The sequence below is a fragment of the Molothrus ater genome, chromosome 7 (assembly GCF_012460135.2).
Source record: "Molothrus ater isolate BHLD 08-10-18 breed brown headed cowbird chromosome 7, BPBGC_Mater_1.1, whole genome shotgun sequence".
Lineage (NCBI taxonomy): Eukaryota > Metazoa > Chordata > Aves > Passeriformes > Icteridae > Molothrus > Molothrus ater.
In genome coordinates, this window is record NC_050484.2 from 529,678 (window position 1) to 546,863 (window position 17,186).

A 17,186-nucleotide genomic window follows, 5' to 3' on the forward strand; every position below is an offset into this window, starting at 1 on the left:
CTGGGCCACCCTGCAGCAGGCAGGGCTGCAGTGGGACCCTCCCTGCAGCTGGATCTCCGAGCTTTGTCATGCAGATCACAGCCGGCCTCGTTTGTTCGCAGCAAATCGCTCGTGAATTGAACATGAAGCTGTTCCAGGGGAGATCTCAGTCCCCAGGGTAAATCCCTGGGATATGATGCATCCAGAAATTATCCATAATACCCCACTCACACCCTCCTTTCTGATCAGGAAAACCTGGTGGGAGATTTCAGCTGGAAAACAACAGGCTGGGGCTTTAGCTCATGTAAATAATTGTTGTTGTTGTTGTTGTTGTTGTTGTTTAGCTTTGAAAATCTTCACTTTCAGAGCTCCCCTGAAGAGGAAAGCACCAGGGATTCCTTTCTGGGAGAGCAGCCAGCAGCTCCCTGAGCCCCAGGCAGTTTGTGCCCTGTGTCCCTGCTGCGGGAGGCTGGGGAGCAGCACACAATTCCCCATCTGCAATGTGGCAGGGTGACAGGCTCCTCAGCACAGCATTCCCACAGCCACTGCCCCTTTGGCACATTCTGCAGGCCCCAAGCTGGAGGTGGCCCAAGAGCCCAAGGTGCCCATCACCTGCCAGGCTGGGATGGAGCAGAGCAGCACTAAAGGTGCTTTGCTCCTTTCCCAGCAGCCACAGCAGCTGCCCTCCTTGCCAGGCTGCCAGCACTGGGGGTCCTGAAGGAAGCCCCAGCTCTGTCCTTCTAGTGGGCAACTCCACGTCCTGGTGGCTCTTATGATCACAGGATTAGGTTGGGAAAGATCTCCAAGGTCATCGAGTCCAACCTTTGGCTGTCAGCCAGCCCAGAGCACTGAGTGCCACCTCCAGTAGTTCCCTGGACACCTCCAGGGATGGAGACTCCAAACCTCCCTGGGCAGCCCCTTCAATCCCTGAGCACCCTTTGCATGGGGAAATTCCTGCTGTGCCCACCCTGAGCCTGCCCTGGCCCAGCCTGAGGCCGTTCCCTCTGCTCCTGTCCCTGTTCCCTGGAGCAGAGCCCGACCCCCCGGCTGTCCCCTCCTGGCAGGAGCTGTGCAGAGCCACAAGGGCCCCCCTGAGCCTCCTTTGCTCCAGGCTGAGCCCCTGCCCATCTCCCTCAGCCCCTCCTGGGGCTCCATTCCCTTCCCCAGCTCCGTTCCCTGCCCTGGACACGCTCCAGCCCCTCAGTGTCCCTCTGGCTCTGAGTGGCCAGAACTGGACACAAAACTTGATGATGATTTTAGGTGTCACCCCAGTATGATTAATTCACCCAGATTTTAACATGTTCTGGAAACCATATAACTTCTTTCATTTTGGGTTATGGTCTGTCTCTTAAAAGTAAAGAAATAATATTTAAAATAGTCTTAAATTGGATAAAAGCATGAACTGCAAACTCCTCATGTTTCCAGCCAGTTCAGTGCCCCTTTTCATCCCACTGGAAGCCACCAAAAGGAGATGAAGTTCCCCCAAGGCCAGGTTACCCATCTCCTTGTGGCCAAAGCCCTCAGGCTTGCACAAACTAAGGACAGCTCAGAGGAAAGATCAGACATGACCCAGGTAGAGGCATATTCAGGGAATTAACTGCAAAGCTCTAATACAGCCTCTCTTCTTTCCCCTTTGCTTTTTCCACAAGAACCAGGCTTGCTCCAGCATGGAAAATGATTTTGTTTTTCACAAATTTATTCTCAGGAGTGGCTGTTCCACTCTGAGCTGCTGTTTCTCCAGAAGAACTGGGTCCAAGGCAGACACCTCAGCTGGAAAACTCCCATCCCAACAAGCAGTGTTTGGAGCTGAGAGGACATCCTAGCCTATTTTTAGGAGGAGCAGGGAATTACTAGATCAGCAATATGCTGTACTAAACATTTACAAAGCACAGCTCAAAAAGCTGGGCTTTAAACAAAGGGAACAGATGCTCTGACAAGAACCCTGCACAAAATATTTCCTTTGCCAAGTGAGTAAAGGAAACCTATTTGTTTGGGGGTTTTTTTTAGCTGAAGAACCAGCTTTTAAAGGCAATCCCTAGTAAATGAGATATAAAACTGAATTCAGAACAGTTTCTTGCCTTTCTTGCCTTTCCAGCAGAGCATCCTCTGGGCTGGGCTTTCACTGCCAGCCAGCTGGGGAGATGCCCCCAAGGTGGAAGCATACACACGAGGAAAAACCAAGCACTTGAACAAGCTGTTAAAATTTGCAAGCTTTTCAAACATGATTTATCCATGCTGGGTACTCCTCTATCTCAGCAGATGCTTCCAAGTGTCTGGCACTGGAGAAAAACCCATAACTTTATTCCATGATGTATGACTAACCTGTGTTAGACTTGCACAGAAACAACTGGCTGCTGGTGGTGCAGGAATAAAAAGTCAGTGGATTGCACTGTAAACCAAAAGAGACTTCCATTTTCTTGGAGGGGTTTCACAAGAAGCTGCTTCAGTCTGTCAAACATGGATTGGAAGGGGCTGTGGGCAACCTCTTCCTCAGGAGCCACAAGGAAAAGGCACTTCCAGCCAGGAGAAGGGACCTCCACGTCTGGGACCACCCCCCAAGGGGCTTCCAGGCAAAAAAAAGAGCAGGAATTGGACCCCAGCAGCTTCTCTGAGAACAGTGGGGAGCACATGGCTTTTATCTGTGCACCACTGGAAAAACCAGCATGGACACAAGTGGGGAAAACCAGACCTGCATTTAGCCTGAGGAGCGGCTTGTCTGCTTTTTGCCAAATCTGTTGGATACTCTAACAGGAGATACTGCTCCCTACAAACCACACTGCTGGCAGCAGGACCACCAGAGCACCAGGGAGGCCTGGGGCACTTCTCAGCTCCAAAATGGCTTTTACAAAGCATCAGCCCTTGTCACCTGCTTCAGGGGGCCCAGAGAAATGTCCCTCAGCAGGAAAGGACCTGGGAAAGATGAGCAGAGAGCTTGGTGCGCCTTCCAGCCCTGCTGGATTTCAGGAGCCTGCAGCACCAGATAGCACAGGGCCCTGCTCCTGGCTGTAAGGCAGAGATAAGGCTCCTGCAATTGCAGGGAAAAGAGTTTGCCCAGCCTCAGGTTTGCAGGAGGAGGGCAAGGAGAGCACAGGAGGCAGAGAAAAGTGAAATCAATCCAGAAGAATCCATTGTATCCATCCTGATGGATGCAGTGCTGGCTATCAAGCAGATGCTGCTGCTAAAAGCAGCCTTCCACTTCAGTGTGGGCTTCTTGAAGCTCTCATCTTCATTCCTTGCAAATGAACAACAGGAGTACCCAGAGAGGCTGCACACTATGATAAAGCTCAAACAACACCTCAGCTGACTCAAAATCAGAACTCAATGTGTTTCTGGTTAAGAGGGCAGCTTAATTTATATCTTAGAGCAGCAAAGAGGGGAAAAATCCTTCCTTAGCTGTGAAGCAGAGGTCCTGGATACAGTCAACAGCTCTGCTCTTCCCCCAGCAGTTGTCTCCATCCCTCTCCTGCGAGGAATGGGTTGATGGGTTACCTCAGAGCCTTGTTTTGAGCTGTTCTCCTTTATAATCTCCCTCTAATGCACAACTCCAGCTGTCAAGTGGAAGGGGAAAGGTGATTAAATCAGCTGGTGAGGACTCCCTGCAGGAAGGTACAGTGTGTGCAACATGTGCAGCACAAACCTGCAGTTCATTTCCAGTTCCCTTTTCCATCACCCTGCAAGCTGACACAGCTTTAGCTCTGCAGCAACATGGATGTGTTCCAACTGCTTGGAAAGTGGAAAGGGCTGGTCACTTCCCAAAGGAAAGGAGAAGGGATTTGTGAGATCCCAAGCAATATTTCTGGTGCTTCCTTTCACAGTCTGTGTGACAGCAGTTCATCCTTGGGGTTGTACCACCCCCAAAGGCATCTTTTCCTGCCTAGACATTGCTTGGCACAAATGCAAATAGCCTCTCCCTCCCAACAGGCAACAAGCTGTGGTCTCACAGGGCAGAGGGGAATCCAGAAACTTCATGGGAAGAAATCCAGGCTGAGAGGTGCCTGGGAATTTCTCAGTGGCTTCAGGGAAAAGAGGTTGTCACCAGATCTATGGGAAGCTCAGGGAGAAGGCCACGTGTACAGGGGCACTCCCCACCCTGCAAGCAAATCCCCTTCACTTCCCCAAACTGCCTGCACCAGACTTTGCAGCCACGTTAAGGAGTGCAGGACACAGATGCCAGCAGACTCTGCAAATTTTACACCTGGAGACATTTTACACCTGGAGACTTTCCTCACTCTCATACAAACAGCACCTGGAAGTAAATGCAGAGTGAAAAATGGATTTCCAGCTCTCCAAGAGAAAACCTACCTGAGGAAAGCACGAGACTGCTGCAAGCCCACGATTTCAGAGCTGTTGTGGAGCTGAACCTGTCTCAGGGTCTGGTTTTTGTTCCTTATTAATCACTTTCACGAGCCTTTGCACTTTTGGATTCCAGCCTGACTGGAATCAGACACTGGAAAGCTCTGAGAGCTTTCCAAAGTGTGAACACCCCCAGCTCTTGGAGAAGGTTTAATGCACTTCAGGTTTGCATCCAGGCTTCCAGGGGCTGAGCCAAGCACTCACCCCTCTCAGACACACAGGGTCCTCACCTGTCTGGGAGTTTCCAGCCTGAAATCCAGGCTTTCATCCTGAAGAATCTTTGGCAGAAGCAGGGCCAAGAGATCACCAGGTGCAAAGGAGCTGAGATGGTGCCCGGGGAAGAGAGCAAAATACCAGGGCTGCTGATGGAAAAATCCACTTTCCATCCTTCCCCAGGGATCTCCTAGGCTCCATCACCCTCATCCCATAATGAGATTGAGCAAAGAATGCCTGGCATTTGCTCCACAACTCAGGCAAGGTTTAGAAATCCTTGAATGATGCCAAAAATCAAACGTGAGTGAGCAAAACTGCCTCTGAGCCAAGGGAGCCAGAGCCTGAGTGGGGAAGAGTCTCCCTCTCCCTCTCCTGTTTTATTCTCCAGCAGTACAATGAAGGGCTATTCTCTGCTGGAAGCAGGAATCCAAAACCCGCTGGTGTTTTATGGATGGAGTGCAAAGGGAAGGTATGGATCCTCCTGTGCCAGCCAACTTCCCATAAAGCAGCCATGAGGAAGCACTGGAGCTGAACTGAGGGGAAGCTGTGGGGTTGGCCTTTCCAGCTGACTGCTTCCCTTGCTCTCTCAAACCCCTCAACCACAACGTGGCATTCACCAGGCCAGACAGAATGGGAAATGAGAAGGAAACCTCTCTCCCCACCACCAATCCTCTTTATAAAAACTGCCACCCACCAAAGGCACGACCTTGAGGTTCCAGCCAGCCCTGGAACAGGGTGGCTGAGCTGGGGACAGGAGATCCAGATTGTGTCACCAAGGGCCACACAGTGCAGCACTCCCACATCTTTGATCCTGCCACAAGGGAAAAGAGAGCCAGGAGGGAGCAGGGCCATGCCACAGAGGGCTCCTGGGTTGCTCCATGGAGTCACATCCTGCATTCAGGTGCTCTGGTCTCAGATATGTTACCAGGATTGATTAAATGGATTAAAATGCTCTCTGGAGTAACTCCATGTGCTTGTCACAGATAACCCTGAGCTGAACAGTCTTTGCCCAGGACAGTGAGTTGTGGTTAGGCTGTGATGGGATGCCTGGAAGAAGGGAGAAGCCAGCTTGCTGCTTGGGAGCCCTGAAATGTGCCTTTCCTTCCCTCTCACACCTTGTGGGCTCTCCATGGTGACCAGTGACAGGAGGGAATGCCAGGGAGCTGTGTCAGGGCAGGGTCAGGCTGGAGATCAGGGAAAAGTTCTTCTCCCAGAGGGTGCTGGGCACTGCCCAGGTGTGGCAGTCATATTTTCTGGAAAAATCCCTTTGCTCAGCATTCTTCTCTTGGGAAGTTGAGGAGCCTCAGAGAAAAATGAAAACAATATCTCATTTGCTTCTCCTGTGTTTTGCTGCTTTGGAATGTGGTTGGAGATTGTTTATGCAACAGATGTTTGTTTGATTGGTTTCATGTGAATTGTTTTGACTCAATGGCCAATCAGGGTCCAGCTGTGTCGAGGCTCTGGAAAGAGTCACAAGTTTTCATTATTATCCTTTTGAGCCTTCTGTCTGTATCCTTTCTGTATTCATTAGTATAGTTTAGTGTAGCATTCTTTAATATAACATAGCATCATAAAATAATAAATCAGCCTTTTAAGAACATGGAGTCAGATTCATTCCTTCCTGCCACGGGGCACCCTGCAAATACAAGACCCAGGCTGCCCAGGGCATGGGCACAGCCCTGAGGCTGCCAGAGCTCCAAGAGGGCTTGGACAGCACTCCCAGGGATGCCCAGAGTGAGAGGCACAGCCCTGCCCAGTGCCTTCACTCCCCTGGGAGACTCCCACAGCCCAGGCCCCAGATAATGAGGACATTGGAGAGTTGTGTGCCTGCTGGATGAAGATCCAGGGAGTGACCCCGATGGCCATGAGCTGATGGGAAGGGATCCTGGCGAGCTGGTGACGATGGGAGCTGCAGCCAGACCCACCCTGACACACAGCCATGACTTTGTCTTATTGTGCATCCCAATTCCCCACTGCAGGACACACAAATGTGCCTGTAGGTGGCCCAGAAACACTGGCTTATAAAAAAGAAAAAGGGAGGGAAGAAAAAAAAACCCCTCAGAATGAATGCAGCGTCTGTCACCCTTTTGCAGAATTGTTATGTTTTTTGTGTGTAGTTGGTGCTTGTTTTCCAAAGATTTACATTTTTATGTGTGTGTCACTCGCTTTTCACGCATTCGGAGACCCCAGAGCTTAGAAATTCAAAACACTTGTCAGTCACATCAATCCTTTTGGACACAACAGAGCTGCCACTTGGATGGATAAAAAAAAGCCCACAACAAAACAACAAACAAAACACACTTTTCTCTCAAGCTGTGACTCGGTCACCCCGCTCAATGCGGGCAGGACAATGTTCAGAGAAAGCAAAAAGAAAGATCTGAGTTTTCATACTCATCGGTGGAACTAAATTGATTAAGGTCATTTCCTAGGTAGGTTTGAAATCTTCTGCAACAATTTTTTGCTTTTTTGAAAAGAAAAAGAAAAGCCTTCCTCCCCCCCAACTCAAAAAAAAAAAAAAGGGGAAAGTCACCACTGCAAAAACATTAAATCTGCTTGGGTAACTCAGAATGTATGTTGGCAAGGCAACATATCTCAGCTTGAACAGTAAACCTGCTATGTCAGAGGCTCTGCCACATATGAAAGAGGCTTGGGTTTCAATATCTCATGCTGAATTTACTGCTTTTCAGCCTTTCACGGCCAAGTATTTGATGTCTCTCCTTTCACTGCTGCAATCGATAGGGTGACCTTACGTAAGAGTTTCCTGACCTTTGCTGTTGTCAGTATTGTTCTGCTAAAATGTAACTTAACTCTTTTTCTTTAGTCTGGAAATAGCACTGTACAGACAGCAAACACAAGAGGGGCTTGGGGTTTTTATCCCCCCTTAACCTAAAGGCAAGAGGCACCATCCATCATCAGAGCTGGCTTCAAACCAGAGGATGACAAGAAGCATCATCTGCAGAGGGTCTGGTTGGTTTCCCAGTGCTTTCTTGTACCTTTTTAGTAAGTTAAAAACCCCAAAAAGCCTTACTCTGATGCTCATTCCAGTGCCATCCTGCTCAGTATTTTAGGATTGAGGGGTCTCCCTGGATTCATATCACTGGGATGTTGGTACTACATTATAGCATTTTTTAAATTTTTAAATTACAGCACTTCCTTTAGCTTAGGCCTTGCATGTATTTCATGTAATAAAAACAAAGAGATCGAGACTTCTATGAACAAAAAAAGAATTGTTTTCAAACAGTAACTACCAAAGTGGAAGGAGGCTGATTTTTCTCATGGCACTGGATGTTGGAGAGTCAGCCACATGTTTTAGACTTACAGCTGGCTTATCCATGCCAGGATCTTTGGGAGCCTGGTTTGAATCCCATTATAACCCTGTAATGCAAGTGCTCTTGTGGGAGCAAACTGCCATGGTTATCCTCTGCTGTGCTGCTGTGATTTCATCTCTGAGCTCTGGCTGATGTGAGTATTACTCTGCATTAGCCATGCAGATGCACACATCACCACTCACACCCATACATTTGCACAGGATTATGGCTGAAATTCCTGATCCTGCTTATAAAAAGCCCTATAAACCCCAGAGAGCTCCTTTTAAACCAGCAGCATTATCCTACTGTAAATCGGGGTGTAAGTCGGAGCAGGCTCTGCCTCAGATGCACTTCAACCACACATCCTCATGGAGCAGGGAGGCTAAAAGCAAACCCTGGGCTCTGCACACACCAATTCCCCCCAAAACCCATCCCCAGCACATCCCCAGCCCCATACCCATTCACTTTCTAAAGTAGCAGCTCCACCCTTGACATGGAGGAAGTCTCAGAAAGAGTTAGGAGCTGGGTTTGGCAGTGCTGCCCCTGCCCCCACATGCTCCAATATTGCTCACAGCTGAGTTATTTCTTGCTTCTTAGGAATTTTAACTGGCTTTTATGCTCAGTGAACTCATGAAAGGAGAGTACCTAAAGTCAGCAGCGCTGAAACCATGAATTAGCACAAGGAGAAAGGGGCCAGTTGGGTGTTTCTTGCAGTACATTATCTGCATAATGCCAGAGGAGCTGATTTAAAGTCACTGTGTTACACCTGAACGTCGTTTATGGCTCATAAAAGGAAAGCTGTGTTTAAGGAACAATAAAGCAGCACTGCACTTTGTGTGGAAGAAGAGAAATAAAGCCTTTCTCACGGAGCAGATGCATTTTTATTTGCTCAGTGCCTGCCTCTGAGGCACATGGAGATGCTTTACCAGAAAGCCCAAGAGTTAAGAAGGAGGACTTGCTCCAGGTCATGGATTATGTTTGATTTGTGCTCATTTTTCCAGCCAAGCCTTAACACAGCAAATTTGACCTCCTGGAAAAGGTAAGACCTGAATCCCCATGGAGACCTGTAGCTGTCAGAGGAGCAGGGAGATCCCCAGGCACAGCAAGCCACAAAGCCACAGCAGGGAAGAGCAGGGATCCTTCATAAAACAGAAGCACAGAGTCATGTTGATGGTCTGGGAGGTCTTTTCAAACAAAGACCAACCTGTGATTAATCCCCATTTGTCACCCAGCCCAGAGCACTGAGTGCCATGTCCAGTCTTTCCTTGAACACCTCCAGGGATGGGGACTCCATCACTCCCCAGGGCAGCCCCTTCCAATGCTGAACAACCTCTTCCACGAAGAAATTCTTCCTGAACACCCCAAGTTCCAGGCTCGGGACATTTGGCCAAACAAAGTGACAGGAGCCATCACATCAATCACTCTAAGTCACAGTCCCATCACAGAAGACACCTATTTTCACTCACCTGCTATCTGCTGATAAATTCCCTCATTTCAGTCTCCAAGGAGTCCAGATCCACACTTTGGTCTCAGTGCAAACACCAGCTGGGGTATCGTGTCACACAGGAGAAAAGCTTCCTAGAGCACAGACAAGTCTTTAGCTATTACACCATTTTATGCCAGTTTGATTTTTGTAACTTTTGAGCATGAAACCAAAGTCCTAATGAGAAACACACAATTACAAACTCCATCCCTCCTGCCCCTCTGCATTGTTCTGCTCTCCACCCATTTCCCATCCTCTGCCCACCACCCCCCTTCCCACAGAGCTGTGGCCACCTCGGGGCCACTCAGCAGTGCCAGTCCCTGGAGAGGATTTGGAGAGAGGATTGGAAGGTTCCCACTTCCCAAACTGCTGCTGTGGTGGGGTGCTGCCTCCCAGCTCCACTTGTCCTTTCAAGGGACAAGGCAAGTCCTCAGCTCCAGGTTTTCCCATCAAGGAGCTGGAAAGGATCCATGTGTGCACAGTACTGACAGAAAGGGTCATGGTCCTGACCTTTCCCTGCTCCCTGTCTGACCCTGCTTTTGGAAAAGGCACCATCACACCACGATTCACCTCCCCAAGGAAGAGGCCTGGAGACTTTATCAGTGTGGTTGAAGCAGCAGGTCTGCAGGATCTCCCCAACACTCAGCACCACCCAGGCTCTGTGCAGGGCCGACGCAGCTCTGTGAATACCAAACTGCGGAGGGAAAGAAAAAAAACAAAAGAAATTCTGTGAGTTTCTGCCAGTGTAAAGCTACAGCACCACGTGAGAACAACCCACTGCCTGAGAGGCAACCTGAACTGAAACAGTTCTGCTGCTCTCAAATGAGCAACACCCCACAGGGGGACAGGAGCAGGATGCCAGAGCTGTATCAAGCACACACAGCTGCACACAGGGATGCTGAGGGAAGGGAAGCAATGCCCAGCTAAAGCAGGACATTAATTTCTCAGCATTAACCCATTTCAATGTCAGCACGAGGGAGAACTTCCCTTGCAGCTCAGCAGCAGCTTAACAGGAAACTCAAAACACCCACAGTGCACAAGAAGCATCAGCACAAAAAGCTACTCCTGCTCTCCATCCTGACAGCTTCCCTGCAACCAGAAATCCTTTTTCTTTTGGGATTTCTCCTCATTTGGGAATGGACTGGTGCTTTTTTAGCAACACCAGTACCAGGAGGGGATGGCAGACTTAACATCTGTTTTTACAGCACAACCTTTGAGGAGGCAGTAATGGAAAGTGTAGAGAGAAATAAAAACCAGTCATTCCCAGATTGTTTGGCTGCTGGGATGGCAGAGGGATGAGGGCATGCTTGGATTGAAGAGGAATTTCAGTGTAGCACTGCCCTGGAGCAGCAAACACTGCTGGGATTCATCACTGATTTGACATTAAATACCTTGTCCTGAGGTGAAAACCACCATGATTCCTTTGCTGGCTGAGAGCTCCACTTGAGGCATCCCACAGCGCCTGGATCCTGCCCCACTCGGACACTATGGCCCTGCAAATCCACACCAAAGGGAAGAAGAGATAAAAAGGGATTTAGTGCTGTCAGGGCTGCTAACCCCCAATTCCACAGCCAGCAAAACCCACAGAGGGCTGAACCTGGATTAGTCCAAATATCCGCTCCATCTGCACACTTCTGTATTTTCCTTCCCTGTGTTTATTTCTAAGCTACAAACACAGCTTTCCAGCAGTCCTAGCAGCTTTTACCTCATAAATCCATCACTTTTACCTTCCCCACCAGCACAGACCCACTCCTCCCAGCCCTCCCTGCTCACCATGCTCCAGTACCATCTCCCATTCCTCCATCAGTTCTTTCAGGCCACCAAACACCAGGAAAACTCTGACTGACCTGTCTGCTCCTGCACCAAAGGACTGAGGTGGCCTTGATTCCTCCTTTTTGGCTTTGTTTTTTTTAACCTGAGGAGAAGGCCGGCAAGTCAAACCACTGGTAGGCACAGGTTTTGTTTTCTTTTTCTCAGATCTTTATTTTACAAAAATAACTTACAAATAGAGACAACTCTCAGCAGTAAGATCACTCACTCTGTGCAGGAGGATACAGCCTGGTGAAGCAGGGGTGTAGGAGTTAAGGGCTCTGACAATACTGTTAATTTTAACATGATGGCAGCTATATTACACTACGTATATTTCATGCTCCAGCATGTGGGTGTGACACCACATAAAGCCATGGTCCATAAAGTGTGCCAGCCAGGGAGGATGCTCCCAAGAGATCATTTCCATCCTATTTATCAGCATCCCCTTGGAGCCAAACGGCCACCTAACACTCAGACTACAGCACTCTGGATACACTCATCAGCAATATACTTCAAATACATGATAAAAATATATTTAACTTTCAAATACACTTGTATAAGGTACACCAAGGGGCAGAAAATAAAGTCTTGAGCTTTTAAATACAACACACTATATATATATAAACATATAGAAGGAGACAAGAGGGAATCAAGATGTTATCTATGGTACGCAATGGCTTTGTCTGCTAGGAAATAATTTCCACTTGCATAGCATTGTTGAGGATTCCACACTGGGCTAGGAGGAGAAAAGGTTTTCATTTTGGTACCACTTCCACTTTGCAACTGATCCTACTCTTAAATTACACTTTGTCCTCTCTCTTTTGTAGGCTGGAATTCACGCCGCGTTCATAACAAGCACATTGAAAGGAAGGGGTAAAACAAAATAAAAATAAACAACAAACCGTAACGCACAAAAAAAAAAACCCCAAACACATCAGGTCAGAGAGTCAAGGAAATTCCTTTCTGGGCTTGCAGTCATTTGGCATTTTGTTCCAGAGCTGAGTATTCTGCTTCTGACACTCTGGAGGCGTCGATGAGTTTGGTGAGGCCAGTTTTGGCAGAGTACTTGAAGATGAAGGCTTTCATCAGCTCGTATCTGTAGTTGCGGTTGATGAAGCTGTACAGGATGGGGTTGACGCAGCAGTGCACCAGCGAGAAGCACTGAGTGATGTGGAGGGTGGCGTAGAGGAAGTTCTCCATCTGGCAGCTGATGGGGATGAAGTGAAGGCTGTAGAAGATGTCCAGCAGGACGGCCACGTGGTAGGGCAGCCAGCACACCAGGAACACCACCACGTAGGAGAAGATGATCTTCCCGTTGCTCTTGCGCTCCTGGTCACTGGAGGTGGAGATGCTCTTGGCCAGGAGGAAATAAAACACGGCGATGACGGGAAAGGGGATGAGGAAGCCCAGCACCACGGAGATGAGCTCCATGCCAATCAGCCACTCCTTGAAGCTCTCCTCAGGGTAAACAGGCCTGCAGTAGGTCTCGCTGTTGGAAGAGACAGTCTTGAGGTAATAGGTGTCCGGGAGGGAGGCGGAGAAGGCCAGGAGCCACACCAGGACGCAGATGCAGCGGCGGATGATCTTCTTCTTGCGGCTGCTGGAGTTGGTGAAGTAGGCGACCTGAGAGGTAGCGGTCCACGCTCATGCACGCCAGGAAGAAGATGCTGCTGTACAAGTTGATGGAAAATATCAGGTGGGTTATCTTGCACGTGATTTCCCCCATGTGCCACTGGTTGTGCTGGACGAGCGAGACGACCCACACGGGCAGGGTGATGACGACGCACAGGTCGGCGATGGCCAGGTTGAAGATGTACAGGTGGGTCTCATAGCCCGTCATTTTGGCCTGCAGGTTGACCCACACCACCACCGAGTTGGCCACCAGGCCTATGACGAAGATGAAGATGTAGAAGAAGGACAGGGTGTAGAGCAGGGCGCTCTTGTTGAGCGTGCCAGGGCATGTCGTGGCATCCACCGTGATGCACTCGCCGCTGCTGCACGTCCAGTTGATCTCCGTCAGGTTGGCCGTCTCCAGGAAATCCAGGATGGAAGTCAAGTCAAGCGCACTCATGGTCGCTCGGGTTGGAATTCAAATGACCTAAAGGCAAAACAGGATTGAAAGAATTGACGTAAATTACGGAGCTATTTCTGCTGCCGTGTCATACCGGGACGCACCGCTTTAGTAACAGCCTGCTCTTGCCAGGCACCTTCCATCAGAGCACTCTGTGGAGCAAAACAACCAAGACACTCAGCAAAACTCATCTGCTTGACAAAAGAGGAGCAAGCACCAGATTTCGTGTGATTTTTCCCCTCTCTTCCAGCTCACATCTGACATCATCAGGTTGGCTATCGTCCCTGGGTGTGAAATCTGCAAAGTACACCGTGGCCAAATAAATGTCAGGCGACTAAATCTGTCTCGTCCGGCAGAAATGATGCTCCTATCACTTTCAGCAGGGGAACCTTTAAGCCATTTCATCTGCACTCCCTCAAGCACAGTAGAATTGATCTGGCTGATACATGGTACCGTAAAACATTTACCACGGGCTCTGGTCAGCATCTCGTCAAGTCATACAGACGTATAAAGGAGAAGTGGGGAACTAAAGGGCTTTGTACTCCTATCCAAACTTCAATTTAAATTCTGCTCTGTCCTCCCTCCCTCTTTTCTATTTTACAAAGTATCCCCTGCATTTAACAATCATTACACAGCGTTGAGAAGAGAAAAAAACCTCAGAGCTTGACTGCTGAATAGATCTGCTGGTCTTAAGTTTTCTTTTTAGAAGAGTGCTTTGATTTCAAAACACTCCCCCAAAAGTTGGCTCCACAACTGCCTCCTTTCCACCCTTTTGCTTTTCTATATCTACTTTTGCTGCCTCTTCAGTGCTTTCTTCTACCTGCAGGCAGTGGACAAAGCAACTTGTTAACTTCCTCACCAGCAGAAAGAAAAGGCCCTTAATGGCTCACACAAAACCCCAAGTGGGCTGATAAATGCCCTTGTGTTTTTGAGGAGGTATAAAAATGCTGTCCCCCTCCCTGGCACCCTCACAGGACCCTCAGTACCACCCACAGGCCTGTGCCCATGATGGCCAGGCCAGTTCTGGAGTGCAGGATCCAGCCTGGGACGTGCCAAAATAAAGCAGTTCCCAAGGGATGGATCCTTGTTCCCTCATGGCTCCACCTGAGCTGGCCCATCAGGTCAGCCAGCCCACCCATGGACACATCCAGCATCCCCAGCAATGGTCACCTTGCTCTTCCCCATGACCCCACCAAGAGAGGGACCAGCCTGGGGCAAAGCCAGTGTGGCCAAGTGACCAGAGAGCAACGGGTATCTCCAAATATCCCTGACCCCACCACAGGATCTCTTGGTAGGGTTTCCAGGAGCACAGAGTGAGGGGTAAGCAGGGAAGAGCTTGGATATGTTGAATACCCTCCCCTCACCCCCTCTCCCCAAAAAGGGAGACACAGCACCTCTCCATCTGCATAATCAGCTCTTCCCAAAGCTCCCACCCTCCTGCCTGTCAGGGACAGAGGCTCAGGAAGAGAAGGGAGATAAGGGGGGAGATTACCCGAGAGGACTCAAGGCACTATTGTCCCAGCCGAGGGGAAGCTGGTGGCACTAACAATGAGGGGGGCCCTGCACGCATTCAGGGGAGATCAAATCTCTCCACAAACAGGCCCAAATTGGCCCGTGAGGAGATCTGGCCTATGCCTTTCATCCTGCTGGCCTAATGAAAGACGGAGCTGAGACTCAAACCAAATTAAGCACGGCTTTTACTCAAACACTGGCTAAAGAGGGAGCTGAGCCAGGGGCAGCTCTCCATCCTGGGATAGCCGATCCTGTGCTCACCTCGGGAAAGCAGAGAGTGATTTAACCCACACTGTCCAGGGCAGAGGGGCTTGCAGGCAGCAGGGGTGGATGCATTCCCTGGATGTTCACCCCAGGGCTGCAATTGGGACACAAGGATGAGGCTCCTACCAGACCTCACCCAGGGTCCCCAGCACAAACACTTTCCACTCCTCTCACACACAGGAGAAACAGCACCATCCCCAAGCTCCTGTACCTCAAAACTCTACAGCAATTAAAGCAAACTCCCTAAAAGCCACAAAACTTCCAGCCCTGTCGCAAAGGCAGCTCCTGCTGGTATTTGGGGACAGCAAGGGGAGCACAGCAGGAGGAACACCCCGCTACCCCCCTGACACCAACAGAAATAGCACGGGTGGGCCTGGGCTTCTCTGGAAAGGCACATGGTCTAAACCAAGAGGAACAGGCTCACTCCACATCCCAAGACCCCATTCCAGGACAGGACTGTGACCACGCAGCTCCGGCACATACCTCATGGAGAAAAAACTCAAACCTGGCTGAGGGGTGTCAGATTCCGACAGAGAGGCAGCACCAGGGCAGCAGAGAGCCCCCGAGGCTGGGGCTCACACCAGTGCTGGGGAAACCACGGCCACCACAACCGCAGCTGCTGGCTCAGAGCCACCCTGGGGATGCTAGGGAGCAGGAAGGATGCTCGGGCCGATCCCAGTCCGGCTGCTGCACACACGTGCATCCATCTGCCTGTGCCTTCCGCATCCCCAGCGCGGCAATAAAAACCCGACACCGAGCCGGCCTCCCAGGCTCCAGTCCCGCCGGGCAGGAGGGCTGTACTCACAGATTACAGCCCCACAAACCCGCCTGTAGTCTGGGATTAGCTGCTGTAACCCGAGCTCCCACTCCCACCCAGATTAGCTGGGAGGCACGGGGGGAACCCACCAGACAAACTCAATAAAGCCACTCCGTGCTCCTAAAAAAACACCTTCAGCGCTCCCTGCAGACAGCGCAGCATCCGAAAAACTCCTGAAGGAAGCTGGGACTGTAATTTGTGTCCACGACACTGCTAAACTCCTGCAGGCCATCACCCCTTCACCTGGCAGGCACATGTACTGAGTCCAGTCGCTGCTAGTTTACAGGACAAGAAGGAAAGGAGACGCACCCAAAATCCTGCTCCAGACCCCCAGAGCTGTCCCTGGAGCAGATGCAGCCTGCAGGATTGAATCCTCCCCATCCCACTCCCGCAGGCTGTGACAAAGCAAACCAGCACCAGCAGCCCGGTACGGCAGGGCAGTGGCCGAGCCCTCAGCAATGTGGGGAGCAGCCCACAGCCCGCTCCTGCCCGCACTCAGACCTGCCTGCCGACTGCCCAGGGCTGTGGGCAAACTGCGCTCTGCCCTTCCCAAAGGGAGAAGGAAAAGTCAGCATGGCCGGGCGGGCTGTCACCCGCACACCTTCACCCTGCCCACGTCCCGGATCCCCAGCACGGGGAGGCGGCCACCACAAGAGGACACCCATGCCCGCAAGGGGCTTTGCGAGCCCGACCCCGGCACATTCAAACTCCCCGGCAGTTCCGAGCTGAGCAAACAAACAACAACCGCGGGGGAAGGAGCGGAGCCGAGGATCGCACCTGGGCACGCAGGGGCACCCACACGGGAGCGGCGGCCGCCCCAAGCTCCCGCAGACCCTCCCGCCACGGGAAACCCGGGTGGGGACACGCAGGAGAGGCTCCCCCCACCCCGTGCGAGCCCGGAGGGACGCGGAGGAGGCTGCGAGCGCTCAGAGGGAGCGAGCCCGGGTCCCGCAGCCCCGCGGGGCTCCCCCGGCACCGCCCTTACCTCAGGGCCTGACAGCAGCGCTGCCAGAGTGAGTGAGCGCGGCCCTGCCGCCAACGCCGCCTTATATCGGCCGTGAGGGGAGCCCGCCTCCCGGGGGCGGCTCCGGCCGCCCGGCTCCCAGCGGCACGGCCCCGGCACGGCCCTAAAGGCGTTCAGCAAGGCCGGAGATCAGCTCAGCCCAGCCCCGGCTCGGCCCAGCCCAGCCCAGCCCCGGCTCGGAGCGGCCCCGGCCCGGCCCCGGCCGGGTCTCCGGGAATGGGAGCGAGGGGTGCGGGCAGCCGGGGTAGGAGAAGGGTGATACCGGCACGGAGGGGAAAACAGGGGGGAAAGGGAGAGGGAAAAGCGGGGGAAAGAGAGAAAATGAAAAGGAGGGAAAAAGCAAGAGAGAGGGA

The 17,186-nt window shown here is 51.2% G+C and overlaps 1 protein-coding gene across 1 annotated transcript; it reads right to left on the minus strand.

Annotated features, from left to right (window-relative positions):
* Positions 1-11,293: 11,293 nt before the first annotated feature.
* ACKR3 (atypical chemokine receptor 3) lies at positions 11,294-16,877 on the minus strand. Its single transcript, XM_036387228.1, is given in 3 exon segments — positions 11,294-12,768; positions 12,770-13,243; positions 16,795-16,877. Coding segments are annotated over 2 exon segments (1,095 nt in total). The 5' UTR covers positions 13,217-13,243; positions 16,795-16,877; the 3' UTR covers positions 11,294-12,120.
* Between the last annotated feature and the right edge of the window lie 309 nt (positions 16,878-17,186).